Below are 21,309 nucleotides of genomic sequence, written 5' to 3' on the forward strand. Positions count from 1 at the left end.
TGTCCTCATATCAAGCCTTGTGGGGAGGGGCTGAATAGGGGTAGGAGACACCAAGTCAACACTGTAGGGAAGACTGTGGAACATTGTAGCATTGCTATGGAGTCCAGCCATTAAGGGAGGAACAGGAAGGGTCCAGAAATTCATCTAGTGTAAATTTTTGTTCTATCTAAATTTCAGGGCAAACTTCCAGTCACTCCCTCCCCTTACTGTCATTCTGGAGACAAAAAGGAAAATGGGCAAAGGCCTGATCCTTCCACACTGACCACGCACCCACTAAAGGGTGGCATATCTCCTTAACCCATTTATTTTATAATATTGTGTATTACATCTGGGTGTGCTAGAGTCAGGTGGAACTGGCTGATTTTCAGTGTGAAAATTCATGCCTCAGAAATCAGTAAAATCAGCACATGATTATGGTTTTGAAGATTGTCTAGAGTTGAGAAAGTGGTGGAGAAAATGTTAATAACACAAGATTAAACTGAAATGTGTTCTTAGACATACATGGGGGAGGGGGGGACAATCAATTGTTAAGCATTTACTCCTGGGTTTACAGCTATTGTAGTTAATGCCTTATTCCCCCATTAGATTATAAGATGTAGGAGTCTTTTCTAAATTTTGTATCCCCCCCACCCTACCCCAGCTCCTCTCCATGCTCTGCTTATTATCAAGCGCAATGAGCACAATAAATTTTTGGCATATTTCTATCGGCATTCAATGAGGTTCTCTCAATTTAAAGTCCTTTCAAGAACAGAACCCTGGTTTGTGGCTGTTTTCATGAGCCTGTCCAAAAATCTAGGACAAGTCAACTGCTCTCACTTTGTAATATTTTCCTCTTGTTTTTATAAAGAGGATAATGAAACTGTATCAGCTGAGGGCTTTAGGGAGGATTTAATGAAATAATGACGAATTCATAAAACATCCCAAAGCCTCTTTAGTTCTTTGGTAACACACCTTATCAATGGCTTCAACTTCGTCATCAGTAGCTGCACATCCTAATTTGGTCCCTCTTGGTGGTATGTCTGGTATCTCCTCTGAAAGAAACAGTACCCAAAGGGCAATGATGATCTTTATCTCATCACTAAAAAACAGATTCTTTTAGGAACTTTAAATATGTAACTTTAAATAAATGGTCAACTCAAGTATCACAGTGTTAGCCACTTCAGTTTTACAGATGAAACTGACACCCAGAGACGAGACATCTTACATCGCATCATACAGCTAAGCCAGAATTCAAACCCAATTTAACTTCAAAGCAGTGAGGTTTTTTCTACTGTTCCATGCTGCCTATAAGGGGACACACACATTGGTGAAATACTCGGGGTAGTTGTGGTATTTTGTCTTGCATTCAGAAGGCCTTGGTTTAATTCCTACCTCTGATATTAACTTCTTGGGTGACCCCTGAGCAAGACTTGTCACATCTATAAAGATCAGTCTCCTCATCTTTAAAAGGAGATGAGATAAACTTATGTCTAAGATTTCTTCTAGATCCAAACCCTGTATCCTTTCTTCATTGTTAAAATACACATTTATGATAAAATGAGCTAATAAAGTATATTTTGCAGTTCATTCCTTGTCAAATATATTTAGTATTATTTCTCAGTTGTGTCTCAGTTGTAACCAATCTGCACACAGACAACATTCTCCAGGTTTTGACAAGCCAAGATTTTGTACACTGGAAGGTGAGTTACAGAAACAAAGATTTCCCTATGCAATGTTTCTAAAATATCTGTGAGCAACCAAAGCCCCATTCATAGACAGATTTTTCAACATAGACCATCATTTTCTTGAAACTTCAACACACCAAATTCTTGCATGTCTGATGCTATCACTCAATTTCATGCACATATCCCATCTCCCCAACTAGAGTATAAGCCCCTAGAGTGTAGAAATTATGTGTTATACTTTTCTGGATCTACCCCCTCTTCTCCAAGGCTGTCACAATAATGCACACATAATATATGTGCAATAAATTAAACACCCCTGCTTAAAGATAACAGGATAAGGGTGGAAGGGGAGAAGAAAAGAGGTATTTCTAATAATACAGCATCAGATGTTATTACCTAAAGGCATGTGACATTACCTATGGGCATGTCACTCAACCTGACTGGGCTTCAGTTGCTTCATCTGTAAATTGAGTTTGAACCAAATGGCCTCTGAGCACCCTTCCTGCCCTAAATATCTGAGTTTATGCATGCAGTGAAATCACAGGTGTAACTCGTGACTCCACCAGGAGGTAGAAGCAACAAGGTCCTTTGGGAAGTCCCCAAGATACTGGACAAGAGCTTCTTACATCTATTTACTCCATCACCATACTCACTGGAAGCCAGTGAGAAAGCCAGTGTAACCAATATCGGAATATGTACTTATGATTGGTGTAGTCTTAGACAAGTTCACCTCTCTAGGTACTGGTTTTCCCATATGTAAAATGAAGGAGTTGCATGAGACTATCACTGAGTCCCCATCTAACTCTGATCCTAATTCAAATCCCACAATTAGAATACTTGTTATATCAAGAAATTGTACAGCAAAGCAAAAAGAATCCTGGATTTGGTGTTAGAAGCCTGGAATTTAAATCCCAGCCTGTTTGTTAATTCATTGTGTGACCTTAGGTAAGACACCTCATTTCTCTAGGTGTCCATTTCCTCATCCATACATACTATAAGAGGGGTGGACTAGATGGTTGCTAAGATCTTTTTCCAGTTCTAAATCTTATGATCCAGCAACTGGGATCAACTTCCAAGTTTCAAAATTTCCCTGCATAAAGCACTCAACAGTACATTCCCTGCCTCTACTTTCTATCACCTTTGGCCAGCTTACTTCCTTGCTCCATGATTTAGTCTTCAAGAATTAAGTCATGTCACCAAAGGAAACCTCAAGAATACAAGGAATGGGAAATTTGGCTTGTAGACAATTCTTCAGCTACAAGTTCTAGAGAGAGGGAAGGAAACCTAGACTCTTGGGCTGGTTCTGCCATTAACTGTGTGACTGACTGTGTGATCTGTGTGAACAAGTCATTTCACCTCAGTTTCCTTGTGTGTTAAATTAGGAAGATGAGCCAATGAGCAGGAAACATGGACTATAGTGCTAGGTATGTCACTAATTTTGTGACCTGTTTGGGCCAGTCATTTCACCTCAGTTTCCTCATTTGTAAAATGAGGAAGTGGGGCTAAAGAGTCTCTTTGGTCCCTTCCATATCTTCATTTCTTTGAGATTCCCTATTTCCTATTAGATTTCCTATTAGATACCATCTTGTAAGCAAGCTGCCTGTATTGATATTCTGGGAGCATGGTTTCCAGTGAAGAAAGCAGTGTCCACATCAAAGCCTCGAATAGTCCCTTGTATTCCTAGTTGGATAATACACCAGTCATGACCTATGAAACACAAACAGCAAATACATGTTGTTTAACTTCGAGTGCAGGAAGTAAAAGATTTTTTTTCTCCAATTATTTGGAGAAATAATTAACAAGCATTTATTTTTCTCTCCCTCCCACCTTCCCCACCACTGGGAGCAAAACAGCAAAACCTTTATAACAAATTGGCAGTCAAGCAAATTCTCTTAGCCATGTCTAAAAATATAAGACTTTCAATTCAATCCAAATCATCAAATACTTATTAAACCCACTGTGTTAAATACCAGAAGACAAAAACAATGCATCTTCTATTCTCAAGCAATTTATGTTTTTATAAAGGGATACAACATGCACACAAGTAAATATAATAAAAGGTAATTTGCAGGTTTCAGAGAGAAATCTGAGAGTTTCATGTAGAAGGTGACACCTGAGGTAAGCCTTAAAGGAAGATAAAGATTCAGAGAGGAATATTTGAAGAGTGCTTAGCAAGCAAAGGATACAATTTTAGTGGATGCATGGAGAAAGGAGAGGAAAAGTCTAGTTCAGGGAACAATGATTTCTCCCATAAGAAATGGAGTGATAAAAAAAAATAATGGTGATGAATTAAGATCAGAAAGATAGTTTGGAATGAATCTATGAAGAGTCATTAATGCCAGATTGGGAAGTTTGCACTCTGCCCTAGAAGCAATTGAGAGTCAATTAAGGGTTTTGAGGATGGCATTGTCATGGGAAGATGATTTTTGATAGCAGTGAAAAGAGGATTGGAGAAAGAAAAGATTGGAAACATGGAGATCGATCAGGAAGGGGGACATTGTTAAAGAGGTTGAAGGCTTGATCTAGGATGGCAGCAGTGCCAGCAAAGAGGAGGAGGCAAGAGATGCTGTAGTAGAATCAACAGAATTCAGCCACTAATGGGATGAGTAGGATGAAAGAAAACCAGAAGGCAAGAATGATTCCAAGGTTATGAAGGATGGTGGTCCCCTTAATAGAAATAAGGAAGTTTGGAAGAAGGAAGGATGCCATAGGGAAAGAGTCTGATTTTGGTTTTAGACCAAGCATTTAAAACAAGCATTTAGTTCCTTGAGTTTTAATGATAAGGATTTGCTCCTGCTCCCACTTTTGCTGTTCAGGCGCTTCAGTCATGGCTGACTCTTTGTGGTTCCATCTGAGGTTTTCTTGGCAAAGATATTAGAGGGGTTTGCCTTTCCTTCTCCCAGTCATTTTAAAAATGAGGAAACTGAGGCAGACAGGGTTAAGTGATTTGCCCAGAGTCACACAGCTATAGCAAAATTTATATAAAATGAACATAATATTTTTTCCCAGATTTTATGACCATCCATAATCTGGTGACATCCTGCTATTTGCTTTTATTTTTTCATCTAGACCTGTGATTTTATTACGATTAGGAAACTACCTCTCCCAATTTGGATTGACAATAGCTCTACTGTCTAGAGAGCTGCAAGGGCACCAAAAGGTTAAGTGATTTGCCCAGAGTCACACCGATAAAACGTTGGAGGCAGGATGTGAACTCATTATCCTGAATCCTCTGGAATACATTGACCAAGGTCCTGAAAATGCTGACTGTTGGGGGTTTCAGGGCTTCTGACACAGGTCCTAGCAAGGATGTTCATGCTGCTGATTTCATAACAAAATCATCACTGCCTAACCCTTTGCTGTACCTAAAGCCTTGGGCATGTGAAAAAATATCCCAGTATCTGAATCTTCCTAGGGATATGTACAACACAGGGAAAATACAAACTCCAAACCACAGGATAAGCCGCCCAGAAAAGCAGACATCCTGCCATTTTATTCAAGGGAATTAGCTGGGCTTCTTTCCTCCTCCTGCACACACAGGACGTTCTAATCCCAGAGAATAAGTAAAAGCCAGTTAAGAAACAGTTCAAGAATACAAACTCATGTGAGGGAGAGGTGCGTGACCAACAATTATGAGCAGTATTGCCCAGAACCAGGCATCTACACCATTTCCTACTCATCATAACAGGCTACCCCTTCCATCATCAGTCTTCTTTCTAGCTGCCCTTGATATTTTATGACAGCTTACCTTTGTATCTCTAGCATTTAACAGAGTTCCTAGCATATAGCAAGCACTTAATAAATGTTTTATCTATTTATCTGACAAATATTATCAAGTGATTGACTGATTATACATTGAATGTGTACCAGGCACTGTTAGGTGCTAGGGATAAAAAGACAAAAAAAATAAAACACTCCTTATCCTCAATGAGTTTATATTCTACTGGATAAACTAGGTCCTAAATTGAGTTGGAGGAAAAGCCTGGATCACATATGGGAAATCACATGGTGCTTTCAACAATCCCAAGTTGTGCCCAAAAGGCTACAAAAATGTGGTTTTGTGGGTGGTGTCCAGTGCTGCTACGGCCAAAAACTTAAATTCTCACCCCATTGCCAACCTTTTGGTGATATGGCTCTCCACACTTAGCTGATCTTGTTCTAGGACAGTTCATTGGCTAACCAACACTTGAAGCCTTTCAGCAGGGCCTGGCAAAGCTTCCCTTGACTGTCAGTCAGTCAATAACTATTTAGTAAGCAGATACTTATGTGTCAGGCACTGTGCTAAGGGCTAGGAATACAAACAGACACAAAAGACAGACTCTGCCCTTAAGGAGCTTACAATCTAGGGAAGGTCTGGGGAGGGAGAGGTGGAAACAACAAGAAAAATATATGTATACAAACAAACTCCATACAGAATAAATAGGAAGTAACTTACAGAGGGAAGAAACTAGAATTAAGGGGTTAGGAAAGGTTTTCTGTAGTAGCTGGGACTTGAAGGAAGCCAGGGAAATCAAAAGGCAGAGATGACGAGGGAGAGCATTCCATTCATGGAGGACAGCCAGAGTGAATGCCTTGAGAAAGAGCTGCTTTGACTTGTTTGTGGAACAGAAAGAAGACCAGTGTCACTGAAATGAGAAGTATTGGGGTGGAGGTGTCAGAGTAGAGAATGTGGTGTGAAGATGTAAGGATGCTAGAAAGGTAGGAAGGAGTGTGGTAGGTTATGAAAGACTTTGAATGTCAAACACAGGATTTTCTATTTGCTCATGGGGGACATGGGGAGCTACTGGAGTTTATTGAGTGGAGGGTGATATGTCTGAACTGAGTTTTGCTTTGGCAGCTGAATGAAGGGTGGATTGGAGTAGGGAGAGACTTGAGGCAAGTAAACCTCACAGCAAAAGTCCATGTGGGAGTTGATGGGAGCTTGGACAAGGGTAGTGGCAGTATCAGAGTTGGGGGAAACAGGAGAATATTTGAGAGATAAAATCAATAGACCTTGGCAACAGACTGTATGTTGGTAAGGATAGGTGAGGATTATAAGGAGTTGAGGATGACATCTAGATTTAAAGCCTTGGGGACTAAGAGGATGCGAGTGTCCTTGACAAAAACAGGGAGATTTGAAAGAGGGGAGGATTTAAGCACAAAGATAATGAGTTGAATTCTGGAGATACTGAGTTTAATATGTTTACTGGACATCTAGTTTGAGATGTCTGACAGGCAATTAGATATGAGAAATTGGAAGATTTTAGAGCTGTAAGAGCTCAGTAGATGGACCTGAGAATCACCTGAGATGGCATGCAGACTATGAACGGTGCTACAATCAAGGTATAGAACGACTTTATTTAAAAGAGATACACCAAATAATCCCAGCCTCTTGCTTGCCCAAGAACAGGATTCAGTAGAGGGACAAAATCAACACACTGAAAAAGTCAGATTCAAATAGAAATCATGTCTAGTCACAGATCTAAGCCTTATTCAGAGGTGACACATTCTACTCTCACATTAGTTCTCTCAGCTTTCAACTCAGATGGCAAGTAAACAAACAAAAACAATCTTGGAAAACACAAGTCAAAATGAACCACTCTACCAGCAGAACAGACTTGTTGAAATTGATTTGGAACATACCTAGACCTTACTTTTAAAGCTACAGCACACTGGGCATTTCTATCCCTATTTCTCTCTCAAATAGGCTTGACAGTGTAGCAGTTTCCAAGAGCCTTAATTAGCCTAAAGGTGATTTTATTACCTGGAGTTCTCCTCCTTCTGGTCTCCCATCCATCCATCCATTTTCCAAACTCTGTGAATTCCTTTGGTTTGTAGCTTGGTCTGTGTTTCTAAAGCAAATGTATAAAACAATTTTTAGAATTAATATTCCTTAGTTCCCAGCCATGGGGAGGCAATATGGTGCTGGAGAAAGAACCAACCATACTGAGACTCAAGATACCTGTGCCTTGTCCCAGCTTTATCACTAGGCAGTTGAGTGATCTTGGCCAAGTCCTTTGACTCTATAGGTTACAATGACTTCTTTATAAAATGAAAGGATTAAATTAAATGGTCTCCAAAATTCATCCTAGCTTTATCACACTATTTGTACATGACTAACTTTGGTAGTACAAGAAGAGATAGAAAATATAAACATAAAAACATAGGACTAGAAGGGACCTTGGGAAGTTGTTTAGTCCCTGCTCTAACCTTTAGGGATGTCTACTATACTATACTATACTATACTGTACTGTACTGTACTGTACTGTACTGTACTATACTGTACTGTACTGTACTGTACTGTACTATACTATACTGTACTGTACTGTACTATACTATATTATATTGTACCATACCATACCACACCATACCATACCACACCATACCATACCATACCATACTATACTGTCTCAGATAGATGAAAGTCTGTCAATTTTTTTTAAATATCCAGAGAAGGAAATTCTAACCTTTCAAAATGATGGCCTCTGGATTTTAACTCTATTGACACTTGTTAACAGAGATAAAATTTTAAAATACCAATAAAACAGGTTCTTTTCTAAAAATGATTTTTCAAAATGAATAAATTGGGGGGAAGTTATAAAAACATTTCAATATTTCAGATTATTTGAGATTTATTTCATCATTGTGGGCAACTCCTTCCACTGATGTGGATCTTCAAATTATAGTCATTCCCCAGCTGCCGTTTTGGTTGTTCCTTCTAACCTTGAGAAGAAGGTAGAGCAGGTATTATCCCCATTCTAATAGACTAGGAAGCTATAGAGCAGAAAAGTTAAGTCATTTTCTCAGGGTCCCACAATAAATAAGTAATAGAGCTGGATTTGAAACCCCAGTCATTTATGACCAAGCCCAGTTTCTTTCCAATCCACTATGACTATTCTTGGAAATTAAATATAGATTCTTCAAAACTTTTCTATGTTCTTGATCTTCATTCAAAAATCTTATTACTTTTATTGTTTTTTTCAAAATTAGGGATTATTTTCATGATATAAAATTAAGTACATAAATCTAAGTAAATAAACAATATAAAAATTTTAAGTAGCCCATTGATAAGAAGGTAGAAAAATGTATAAGTTCAACATTTTTCCCAGAAAGTAAAATATCCACAATAAAAATTATTTTGAGAAATCAGAGCATCCATGTAAATAAAGCAAGAAAAAGTTCCATGTTTTTAGCAAGAAAAAATGCTAATTTTCATATCTTCATCTAATGATCTGACAGTCTCATTTACTGGCACACATAGTTCCCATCACAAATGTACTAGTAGATTTTAATTAACATGTCTCCATAGATCACTTCTATGCCAACCCTCCAAATTGTAGGATGTCAATTTACTATACCTTTAAAAGGTTTTCCGCAGGAGCGAAAAAGTCATCTGTTGCAAATAAAACCTAGACAAATAAAAAAAAGAAGTAAAGATAAAATAACCATAAATTAAAAACCATTTTATTTCACTCCCCAGTGAAACATTAGGAACCGCAGTAAAAAGAAGATGTGAAATTGCCCTAGGGGAGAGAAACAATCTGCAGTGAAGAGATGGTGCTTTTTAAATGTTGAGATTGCTTTGCCAGCAGACATACACATCCTAATCTCTCCTCTCCCACCCTTTATTCACAATCCCCTAAGCCATCTGGATGCAGAGGCGATAGCTTCTTACCCTTTGCTGAGAAGAAAAAGAAAAGTGGAGTGGAGGGGAAGCAACACTCTCCTTTTTAAGAAGCAAGGGCTTTGTGGAAAAGAAGTAAATGCATCCCTGGGTCAAATCCACAGCTAGCCAGGCCCAATTACATTTCCAACAGTGGCACTAAACTCAAGTCATGAGAAAGTGAGCTCACTTTTTTACAGGGGCTTTTACCATGTACTAAAATTTCCTCAGCCCTTTGAGATAGAAGGAGCACATATTATTTATCCCCAAGTGAGGAAGCAGAGGTTCAGAATACAGCTAGTTAGATCCCCAACCCAGATCTAAGTCCAGGGCCCAGAATACTCTAAAAGAAATAATACCATCTTAAAAAGATATTTATTATTGAAAAAAAATTAAAACCCATTAAGGAATTTTCATCAGGTATTATTACACTTTGTCAAACATGCAAAATAAAATCAAACTCCACATTTTTACTCAATCATCATGTCAGAATTGAATCTGTACCTGTGTTAAAATGACAATCATGGGCAGGTGGGTTCAAAAGCATGGTATAGTGGATGGTACACGGGGGCAGCTAACATAGAGTGCTGGGAGTAAGGAATTTAGGAGTTTGGAGTTAGGAGGACTCATCTTCCTGAGTTCAAATCCAGCCTCAAACGAGTATCACTTGTGTGACCCTGGGCAAGTCACTTAACCCTATTTGTTTCAGTTTTCTCATCTGTAAAATGAGCTGGAGAAGTAAATGGCAAACAAACCACTCCTGTATCTTTACCAAGAAAATCCCAAAGAGTCGGACATGACTTAACAACACCAGCAATATTGGCTGTCTAGAGCTGTTGTTGTTCAGGTGTTTCCACTCTTCATGTCACGATTTGGGGTTTTCTTGGCAAATATAGGAATGGTTTATTTGCCATTTACTTCTCCAGATCACTTTACAGATGAAGAAACTGAAACCAATAGGGTTAACTGACTTGCTCAGGGTCGCACAGCTGGTATATGTCTGAGTCTGGATTTGAACTAGAGCTCTGAGGGTCTTACAACTTTTTATCTCTTCATGTTGCTTCCCTAATTGGTCACTTTATGTGCTAGAATTAACAAAATGCTTCCCTCATTTTCAGGTCACCTGAAGGCCAGCCCTTCCACTTGCATCCCAATGCCTTCCCTGTTCTAGGCAACCCTAATCCCATCACCTCATAAATTACATGGACCAATCAAGAGTTGAAACAGCATTAACTCCATCTCCTCATTTGAAATATGGACCAATTAAGATTTTCTTTTGTTTGTATGGAAACTACTTACTCCAGTCTATAAAAAACAGAACACAGATTGAATTCTGGCTGGTCCACCAACTGGGGCTGTCTTGGTGTGTTAAAAAGTTCCTTTCATCTTACTTCCTTAGTTTGTCTTAATTGATCAGGGCAAGGCCCTAACTTAGGTTTCTTTCAATATCCTGCCCTTTTGTGGTCATAGATTTAGAGTCAGAAGATACCTTAGAGATCATTGAATCTAACCCCATCAATTTACAAATAAGGAAACTGGGGCCCAGAGATGTTAAATGACTTTCTCCGAGTCGCACATCTAGTATTTTAAGGCAGAATCTGAACCCAAGTTTTCCCAGCTATAGCACACTATCCATTTATACCATACTGCCTCTCAGGTGAAATGATTCTAAGCTGAATTCCAGACTGCCGGAAAAAAAAAAAAGGGGCAGCTACTAAGGTTGTTCACAGAATCCCATGACTGTACCAGCATATATAATAAAGAAATACCAACCCACTCTTCTATTCCTCATTTTGTCCATTTCCACATGCCTTGTCCTAGAAACCAAAGCTTAGCTTTCTCCTGGATGATACTAAGAGCCTGAAGTTCAGGGCTATCCCTGAGTGGCCCAAGTGATCCTATCCACCCCCCTGTTCCAAGTGGGATGGCTTCCCTGAGCACACTACTGCCTCAATCCACTCTCAGGAGGCTCCCTCAGGAGCCTTCAACAGTGTCATAGGTGAGTAGCCTTCAGACTGTTGCTACCCGGAGCCTCCATATCCTTAACATGTGCAAATGTGTCACTGGCACACAAATACTTACATGAAAGTGGAACAGTGAAGACTGGCCAATCACTTTTGAAAGGCTTTCAATGCCACCCCTAGTTTATCCTACATGTCCTAATAATGAGGCATCAATCAGTGTTTGCCAACCAGTTGTCTTATGTCATGCATCATTAAGGCTTTGTTGGTTTCAGGAAGTTTGAGAACAGATGACTATTTCCCTCAACTGTCCCCAACTCCAGCAGACTCTGAAGACTTTTATTCAGAGCTTTAAAGTTTCCATGATCTCATTTGAGAACTCATCTACTAGGTCATTATCTCAACTGACCTTCACAATAGATTATCCCCATTTCATAGATAAGAAAACTAAGTCCCAGGTAAATTGATTTTCCCAAGGTCACACAGTTAGTAACTGAAAATCAGGATTTTTAACCCAAATTCTCTAATTCTATGTCCAGTATTATTTCCATAAGTCACAGGCAGTCCTAGGTCAAACTGGGCCAGGAAGAAATATTTAATTCCTTTCTACTATTGCTTAGAGAGGCAGTGTAACAGTTAGAGGATAGAGTTCAGGACCTGGAGCTATGAAAGACATAGGATTATATCTCATCTCCTGATGTTGTGGCACCATGATCAAGTCACTGAACCTCTCTCTGTTTCAGTTTGCTCATCTGTAAAACGGTGAAGATAATATCACCTATGAGCACCTACCTCATACGGTTGTTGTGAGACCCTAATTATAAAATAATAATAATAGATAATATTTATGTAGAACCTACTATGTGCCAGACACTGTGCTAAGAACTTTATAAATATTATTTGATTTGATCCTCACAACAACCCTGGAAGGTAGATGTTATTATTCCCATTTTACAATTAAGGAAACTGAGGCAAACAGTTTAAGTGACTTGCCCAGTGTCACACAGCTAGTGTCTAAGACCACATTTGAACTCAGGTCTTCCTAATTCCAGTTCCAACACTCTAACCATTGAACCACCCAACCACCTCTGAATAAGAAAACAAATAAGATAGTGTATGTAAAACACTATATTATTATTATTATTATTACTACATATAGGACCCCCCAGGACAGCAGGCATCCCACCTGATGACCATACACATGCTCCCCCAAGTAAGCTCTATGAGGACATGGGCTATTTTATTTCTATCTTTATACCATATGGCCATATCATAGTTTCAGATTGAGTGTTTTAATAAATACTTGTTAATGGATTGATTGATCAGAAGAAACAAATGGGGAAACCTGTTTCTTATAACCAAGAATTTTTTAATTCTTTGTCTGACCCAATCCTGTCCCACCTTTCCCCTTCTCTGTGCTTCCCTCCATAACCAGTAGGCCTATGATCCCACCAGCAGCACCAGTTGCATTCTATCCATGTCATCATGTCACACAAAGTTTTTAATCTGTGTCATTCTATAAATCCTCTGTAGAAGATCAATAGAAAGTGATGGGAAATTTCCTCTGACTCCTTTGATATTTCATAGATACCATAACAACCTGAGCAGACCACTTCTTTGTCAAGTCCCCCACAGCACCTCAATGCCATCTTTGAGACCACTTAACTTATTAGAAAAATGCTGCTGCCTCCTATGCACCTTCTCCACTGCCCTCCAGCTCACCTGCATTTGGGATTCTTCTGACATTATAGTGGCCACGTTTCTTAGCCACACAGTATCACCAGGAGAATATCATTGTTAAAGAAATGGGTTTTTGTGGCAGTGAGCAACTTGGAATCACTGAAAGTGCTGTAGAATTTCCCAGTGGGGAACATAGCTTCCATCAAAAACACACCACAAACCACTTAATGATCCAGAATTTCTCCTTGATATACAACTTTTCCTAAATTGACCTAAGTGTTCTTTTCTTAAGCTGCAAGTCTTATATCATGATGAATATCTGCTCTCCTTGCCTTTTCAGCTGTATAAAGCCATAGGATCATAGGATTTATACCACAGATTTAAACCTTAAAAATCTGGAACCAAGAATTCCAAACTCCCCAAAGACCGCTAGGAGTTATTGGAAGGACCTACAATTCTGTGTATGCCCCAAGATTTGATAATTCCATCTGAAATGCTGCATTTAGACAAAAAAGTAACATGAGGGAACATGAGTAAAGTCCCCCAAATACTATTAAAGGAGGACTGGTCTGTTCCTGAACCAACACAGGACTGGATTAGAAACCCTTTGAACAATGTCCATAATTTTGTTATGGTTTTCAAGAACTTTCATGTGACAAGTCTTTAAAACTAATCTTCACACAAAACATTGAGCTGACTTCAGGCTCCACATTCCTTCTGAGTATTCAGAACTGTCTAGTAAACTGTAAAGTAGGCGATGTCTTTTTCCACAACATATGTGTGTGAAAGTGGATCTTCTGCCCTTGTAGCATTGGAATCTAAATTCCAAAACAAGATGGATGAACCAGAACAAAGGCTGAACCTTTGATTGCTTAGACCAAAAATTCAATCTCTGAGAAGTCCCAAATCTACAGTAGCTCATTAAGTGACTCAGGATAATAATAACTTACATTTCTAAAGCATTTTAAAGTTTCCAGTGAGACAGGGGCATCTAGGAGTCTAAGAATCCAGGCTTAGTGTTGAAGCCTAACCAGCAAAAAAGCCCTAAAGACCAAGAGTCCAGGATGCTTGCCCATTGGGGTTTGGGACTTGCTGGGAGTATTATCATGTAAGATCTGAGCTAAACTGTGAGCCTTATTTCCAATTTCTCAGAGACCAAGAAGGTAGAGGAGGGAAATTACGTCCCCCAAGTATTGGGGGGAAATGTTTAAGCATTTGTTCTTTTTATATCTTTGAAATAAATAACCCTTTGGAAAAACTAATCTGATTTTAAGTAGGGCCTCTAAAATGGGGGGAACACATTCAGTGAGGGCTCAAGCCAATGGCAGAGGCAAGAGATTTCCAAAGTCTCTCAGTCCCTGAAAAGTCTAGTGGGAGTAGGGTGAGAAGGGGGGTAAAATACTGTAACAGACTTGGCCTGAGAGAGTGGGGCCAGAATGAATCACATTACATGAGGGTTCTAAAAGGTAAAATAAGGAGAGAATGCATTCCAGTTGAGAGGGACAGACTCTCCAATCCAACGGAGGCAGGACAAGTGCAGGGAAACTATTAAAAGTATTATTGAATGTATTGTAAATTGAACACGTTATGAGTAATAATGTGAAATAAACCTGGAAAAAATAAGTTGGAGCCAGATAATTGAGGGCCTTAAAAACCAGACAGAGGAGTTTCTATTTTAGCCTAGCTGCAATACAAAGCTTCTGCAAGCTTCTGAATAGTGGAGTGCCTGCGGATGAGACAGTCCCTACCTTCAAGGAGCTCACATTTTACTGCCTGAGGGATACAATACACGAACAGATGATGATAATAATAATGAGATAGATTGTTTAAGGAAAAAGGAGAGAGCTAGACCAAGTTTTCTAGAAAAATGAGGAAGAGAAAAACACTAGTAATTTATTGGTGAGGGGGGAGAGGGCAGGTTAAGGAAGAATTCATGGAAGAAATGACACCCAAAGTGATTCTTGAAGATACAGGTTTTGAAAGGCAGAGATAAGAAAGCAGGGAATTCTAGACATAGGAAGAGAAAGATGATACATTGAGTCTGGAAAACAATGAGTTCTATCCAGTGTGTTTAGAAAGTGGAATGAATGAAAGAGAGAAATGCAAAAATATGCTGGCAGGATGTATGCAGATGGTAGAGGACCCTTAAATGCTATCTAGGAAGTTTATATTTTATCCAACAGGAAAGAAAGAATCACTGAAAGCTTTTTAGTCGGGGGAGGGGGATGGGGAGGAGTGGAAAGTGGTCAGATGTGTGTCTTCAGAAGATTATTTTGGAAAATGTTCAGGGGATGGTTTGGAGAGGAGACAGCCTAGAAGCATGGAAACCAATTATGAGGTCCTGACAATAGTCTAGGTAGGAAGTGATGAATAAGGCTTGAACAAGGAGAGCACCATGTGAGTGGAAAGGAGCAAACAGATGTGAGGGATGTTTTGGACGTAGCATTGACAGGACCAGGCAACTTATTGGATGTGAGCAGTAAGGAAGAGGGAAAAATCATAGATGACACCGAGGTATTCTCACTAAGTGCTAGTATATTTTTCTAATCGCTCCAGAATAGATGAGCAGTTGTCAGGGAAACTGTAGAGGAGATCCTTGCTCAGATAATTAGATGATTCCTAAGGTCCCTTGTATCTCTGATGATTGCAGCATCTGCACAATGCTAGACATCTATGGGAAATACTTTTATCTCCCCCTTTTTATCTCCTCTAAATTTCAGCACTCTAAGACAAACCTCTAGTTATTCCACATTAAATGACTCTCCACTTAAAAGAATTAGCGATCACTTACTCTAACCTCATTTTACAGATAATCAATTAGACTGGTAGAGTTCTGTCTCCTACTGCTCAGAGAGTGGACCAGGGCACTCCAAGAACAATTCATCTACTACCTACATGAACTGAAGGTATGGTAACAGAGGTACTAGAGGTATGAACACCTAGGCCTCTCTCTACTCAAGTTCATCAAGTATAATAATTCTGAAATCAGAGAGGATCTTGAGTTGAATACTGGCCATGCTTACTATCTTACCTCTCTGAAATATCTTCCTCCTCTGTAAAATGGGAAACTAGGCACTAAACCAGATCATCTAATTGGTCTCTTTCAATCCTGAATCCAATTCCAGTTTCTTTAATCTTTTAGTCAAGGCTTTAGAACAATTAATAATCACAGAAAACTGATGAGAAGGGAAAGCTTCCATATTTCTTTTCTCGAACTAGAGACAAGCAATGGATAAATATGGCATAAGACAGGCATGATAATGATAGCTCACATCTCTCTTGTGCTCTAAGACTTATGAAGGTCTTCCTCACAGTGTATCTGTGGGGGAGAAAGTGAGATTTTCCTGATGGTGAAACCAAGTATCAGAAAGGTTAAGTGATTTGTCCCAGCTTGCATAGCTAATAAGAGCTAGAGCCAGGATTGTGACCTTCACTCACCTTACCACCACCACCAAGCCTAGGGACCTTTCTTCAAAATCATTGCTGCTGGAGAAATGGAAGAAAAGAGAGAAAGTGTAGGAGAAAAGAGGGCAAGGGGTTATAAAAGAAAGGTTGAAAAGTGACCTAACAAGGTTATGTTTGCTAGACTATCCAAACAAATAATGTACACCTCAGAGTGCAGAGAGATAAACTTGGAGAACTATCTGAACTTTTGAGATGTTTATCTGAAGTCAACCAAACTCTGAACCTCTGGAGTTTAGCCAATCAGAGGCAAAAATCAATTTCTATGCAAAGAAGTGGGAGGTAAAGTGCACTCTCTAATTTTGTTTTCCCATTTCTATGAGGCTTTTTTAACGGATTCCTGAGGAGAATGAGGGTAGAGACAAATGGTATTGGTCAGTTAAGAGTGTTGACAAATGAATAGAAATTAAGGAATTGTCCCAAAGACAAAATTCTCCCTTCTTCTTGCCATACCTTACAGTACTTTAAACATAGCAGACGCTCAATAAGTAATTTGGATTTGAATTTGCCATATGTTAAAGACAACAGACCTTCCTAGAGCAAGGTCTCCAATACATTGGTCAGGTCCCTTCTGCAACATTTATGAGGGATGTGGAAAAGAATGATACAGAATGAGAAGGTGTGGATGGATTACGGTCTGCTCTGCTGGAGGGTATACCCACATTAGTGAAGTCATAGAGCCATTGGAGTATTACATGTAGAATTATATTTAAATCATTGCCTCTGAGAAAGGAACCATAAGCTTCAGCAGACTGCCAAAGAGGTCCATAACACAAAGTTGAGAATCCCTGAAATAGATAATCTCTCAAGTCCCTTACTCTTCTAAATCCTATGATCTCATGAAATTCGTTCATTTAAGAAGCATATATAGTACATGCCTTCAAGAAAACACTTGTTAAATGCCAATGTGTGCCAAGCACTTAAGATATGAAGGCACAGTAAATAAGACATTGTCCCTGCTTTCAAAGAGATTGGAGTCCAGAACGGGAGACAAAACACACACAAGTAATTATAATGCAAAACAGAAAATATAGAGGACATGACAAATGTACAGATAAGGTACTATAGAGAGTTTAAAGGCAAAAAAGACCATTTCTGATTGGTCGATTGGGGACCATGTCATAGAGAAGGTGGCAGGTGAGTTGAAAAACTGCTAAAAATTTAAGTAGAGATTAGGGAATTTAGTAAGCCAAGGCAGAGAAGCTGGAAAAGATAGGATTTACTTTCAGGATGAAGACTAATCCAGTTTGCATTACTATATACTGATAAAATACACAGAGTCAATTCAGTGTAGACAACAGACAAGCAATGGAATTACAGTCATAAAACCTGGGTTCATGTCACAATTGTACTGCTTACTGGCTATATGATTATGGTTCCTTTCTCTTTTTCAAGCCTCAGTTTCCTCATCTGTAAAATGGGGCTACCTATCTCACAGGGCTGTTGTTGAACCCTTAAACCACAAGAGAATTACTAGATATTACTAGTGATCCTACATAAAACCTATATGGAAGCAAGCTGTGGTGGCATACTGGATAGAGAGGGTCAGGAAGGTCTGGGTTAGAGAGTCCTATCTCTGATACACATTGGCTACATCACACTAAGCAAGTCACCTTCCATCTCCATCTCTCTAAAACTGCAATTTGCACAGCCATTGCTAATCTGTGTGGATAAATAAAAGGAGTTTTCCTACTCCTTCAGCAGGATAATCACAGGTACAAACCAAATACAAAACAAAGAAATTCAATTAAAATTAATAAATAAAACTATATAACTTCTTCATCTATGTTAGTAGCACCAAGCATAGAATAGGTATCCAAAAACATTTATTTTCTTTTATCTGTTCTACATAATCCTGTCCTCTATGACTGATATACATTTGGTTTATGCTGAGCTATGCTCAGTCAACTGATGAGCTGGAAATAAACATAATTGGGGTTGGGGGAAGGACGGGTGGCAGAACCTTGTCTTTACAGATACTTAATGTTTGTAAAACTTATAAAAATGCAACATGAGTGCTCAGTATTATAGCTCATTTTAGAAAAGGGGGGAGGGTTCCTTTGACATCCTTAGAGATAATGGGTTTGTTCATGGGAAATAATAGCAGACGTTTCCTGCAGCCTGATTCTTCTGGTTCTAATTATGCCTTTACATCAGCTCATTTCTGTCATTAGGGTGAGCACATTCACTACTTGAGGGTGCTAATAGGACTGCAAATTCTACTTACCTTTCCTCCTACATGTTCACATGCCAAGTCAGTCAGCTGGATGAAGCTTGGAATTTCGTCAGTTTTGCCTTCCTTAGGACAATCAGCCATTCTTCCTACAAAAATAAGAAAAAGCCAGAATAAATAGCCAGGACTGCTAGCTCTTTCAATACTGTACAATCAGTGAGTAGATGGATAGGATTCTCACCCCCCACATCTCAGTCCATGCAAACGACCACAGAAGGGCAAGGGAGATATCAGAAGACTGGAGGGGCAATGGGCAAGTTACATGGAGTGAATCTTTCCTCTGGTTTTAAAAAAATAGAACTGCCCACCCTTTCTGATTTTCTTTTTTGAAGCAGGGAGCCTTCATTTTCCTTTTTTTTTTTTTTTAAGAGATATAGAAAGAAAAATGTGACCTTGAGTAAGTTACTTCCTACTCCAGGCCTCCATTTCTTCATCAGGAAAATGATGGTATTTGACTAGATGATCTCTATGGTCCAGCTTTAATAGTCTATGAACCTTATACAAAGTTTGGTTTAAATATTAACAGGAAAAGCAATATTGTGGTTTGGCACAAAATGTCTGCTTAGGTTTGGCACAATACGTGTGCTTAGGTTTTAACAGTAAGAAAATGTTTGGAAAATATCAGATCAGGATCCACAGGAAGCTAGGTTCTCCCAGGTCTGCCTCCTAAAGAAAGAGAAGTATTTACCGTGTATTTATTTTTTTCTTGGATTTTTCTTAAACATTTTGGGGAATGGCATAAATACTTGATCAGAAAATTATGTCCATAAATTAGGCATAATGGAATGATAAAGTTGGAATGAGACTTCCATTTGGATTCTAGCTTTGCTGTTTACTATCTGTGTTATCATGAGCAAGTCACTGAGCCTCCCTTTGCTCCCTTTGCAGGTCATAGTAGTTGTAAGTACACTCAAGGATTATATAATTCAATTTAGCAAGCATTTATTGAACACCTGTTTTGTACCAGGCACTGAGTTAGTTGCTGGGGATACAAAAATTAAAATGAAACAATCTCTTATAGGGGTCTCTCTTCTCTTAACCTCTCTCTTTGCCTCAGTTTTATCATCTGTGAATTAGAGGAATAGACATGATCACCTTCATAGTATTTCTGGGCCTAATTTTTCTTCCAGGTTATCCCTTACTCTAGACACACACTCCCTCTTCTACCTGTTACCCTTCTCCTTCCTTCCCCCTATCTACCTTACCCTTTTCAGGAACAATCCTCCACACTTGTGCCCAATTTGTCTGGAAAATTCCATGCTCTCAAGGTAGTGAAACTGGCTTCCTGCTGTTCCTCGAGTAAGACACTCTATATCTCCAACTCCACGCATTTCTACAGGTTGATCTCCATGCCTGGAAACATTCTCCCTCTTTATCTTCCCCTCCTGGCTTGGTTTTTTCAAGTCTCAGCTAAAGTCCTCCCTTCTGCAAGAAACCTTTCCTGGTCCTCCTTAATCTTGATGCTTTCCGTCTGAGACTATCTCCAATTTATTTTGCCTATATCTTGTTCGTACGTAGTTGTTTGAATTTTGTCTGTCCCATTGGACTGTAAACACCTTGAGATCAAAAACTGGTTTTTGCCTTTCTCTGTATCCCCAAGGCTTAGCACAGTGTTTGGGATATAGTAGGTGCTTAATAAATGCTACCTGATTGACAGGTGGATGTGAACAGTTACCTGAGGACAATGGCAATGTCAGGAACTCTAGAAATGCACCAGTCCTCCAAGCCTAGAAGAAAATCTCAACTAAAGAGATCTTAACAAAGACTTTATGAAGAAAGGACTTCCAGGAGCAGGAGTGGGGAAGCAATCCCTTTCACTACCATTGTAATTTTAAGTTTACACCCAATCTCCTCAGGTATCTTGTACACAGAAGGGGAGAGAGCATCCCCCACTTTGGGGGAATTGTTTTGAAAAAACTGTTCTTGCTATCCTTTCTCAGGAAATTCCATTTTAAAAAGTGAATGGAGTTCAATTGGCTGATTGCTATTGGGAAGTATCATACCAGGAGTTATTCACAGTTTCAGAAACCCTAGCCTTCAGGGGTTACCCCTAGATTCGAAGAAAGCAGTAGTCAGCTGCTCGCTGGGGACCCAGTCTGCCACATCAAGCAGTAATTGGAAGAGTGAACTCAGAGGGAGGGAAAAGAAATAAGCATTAATATAGTACCTACTGTGTATCAGAAACTATGCTACTTTTTTTTTTAACAATAATTATCTCATTTAATCCTCCCAAAAACCCTGAGCTAAGTGTTATTATTATCCCCATTTTACAATTTGAACTCAGGTCTTCCTGACTCTGGGCCCAGAGCTCTATCAGCTTGTCTTCCCACTGTTGATTATTTCCCATTTATCCTGTTTGTGAATAGCTGTTTGCATGTGGTCTCCTCATTAGACAACGAAATCCTTGGGAACAGACTGTCTTTTGCCTGCTTTTGCATCTCCTGCTACTTAACAACAAGAACCCTAGGCACCTTAGGCTATCTTCATGCTGAGGAACTGGTCACAACATCTTATCCAGTTCTACCCTTCCTTGGGATCCCCAGGCCCTGGGTCTACCTACCTATGCCACTAAATTCAGTCTTTAAATTTTACCTCTCCCTCAAGGTATAGGTTAATGCAGTTTAATAACTATAAGTACCACTGAGGTGGAGTTAAAAGACAGTCAGG

General features: G+C 39.3%; 1 protein-coding gene across 5 annotated transcripts in view; it reads right to left on the bottom strand.

The window, feature by feature from the left end:
* The window catches only part of ALLC (allantoicase), a 55,804-nt gene that overhangs the window by 19,690 nt on the left and 14,805 nt on the right, over positions 1–21,309 (bottom strand). Inside the window, exons 1-6 of one of the 5 annotated variants that reach the window (XM_072634300.1) lie at positions 19,035–19,120; positions 18,637–18,731; positions 9,002–9,052; positions 7,408–7,495; positions 3,246–3,371; positions 952–1,031 (exon numbers count right to left, since the gene is read on the bottom strand). In XM_072634300.1, coding sequence (XP_072490401.1) covers positions 952–1,031; positions 3,246–3,371; positions 7,408–7,495; positions 9,002–9,052; positions 18,637–18,726 — 435 coding nt within the window. In that variant the 5' untranslated portion in view covers positions 18,727–18,731; positions 19,035–19,120. Of the gene's footprint in view, positions 1–951; positions 1,032–3,245; positions 3,372–7,407; positions 7,496–9,001; positions 9,053–16,385; positions 16,429–18,636; positions 18,732–18,823; positions 18,927–18,950; positions 18,973–19,034; positions 19,121–21,309 lie in introns of those variants that run through there. The other 4 variants (XM_072634302.1, XM_072634301.1, XM_072634299.1 and 1 more) reach the window with 4 other exon arrangements.

This window comes from Notamacropus eugenii, chromosome 1 (assembly GCF_028372415.1).
Source record: "Notamacropus eugenii isolate mMacEug1 chromosome 1, mMacEug1.pri_v2, whole genome shotgun sequence".
NCBI lineage: Eukaryota > Metazoa > Chordata > Mammalia > Diprotodontia > Macropodidae > Notamacropus > Notamacropus eugenii.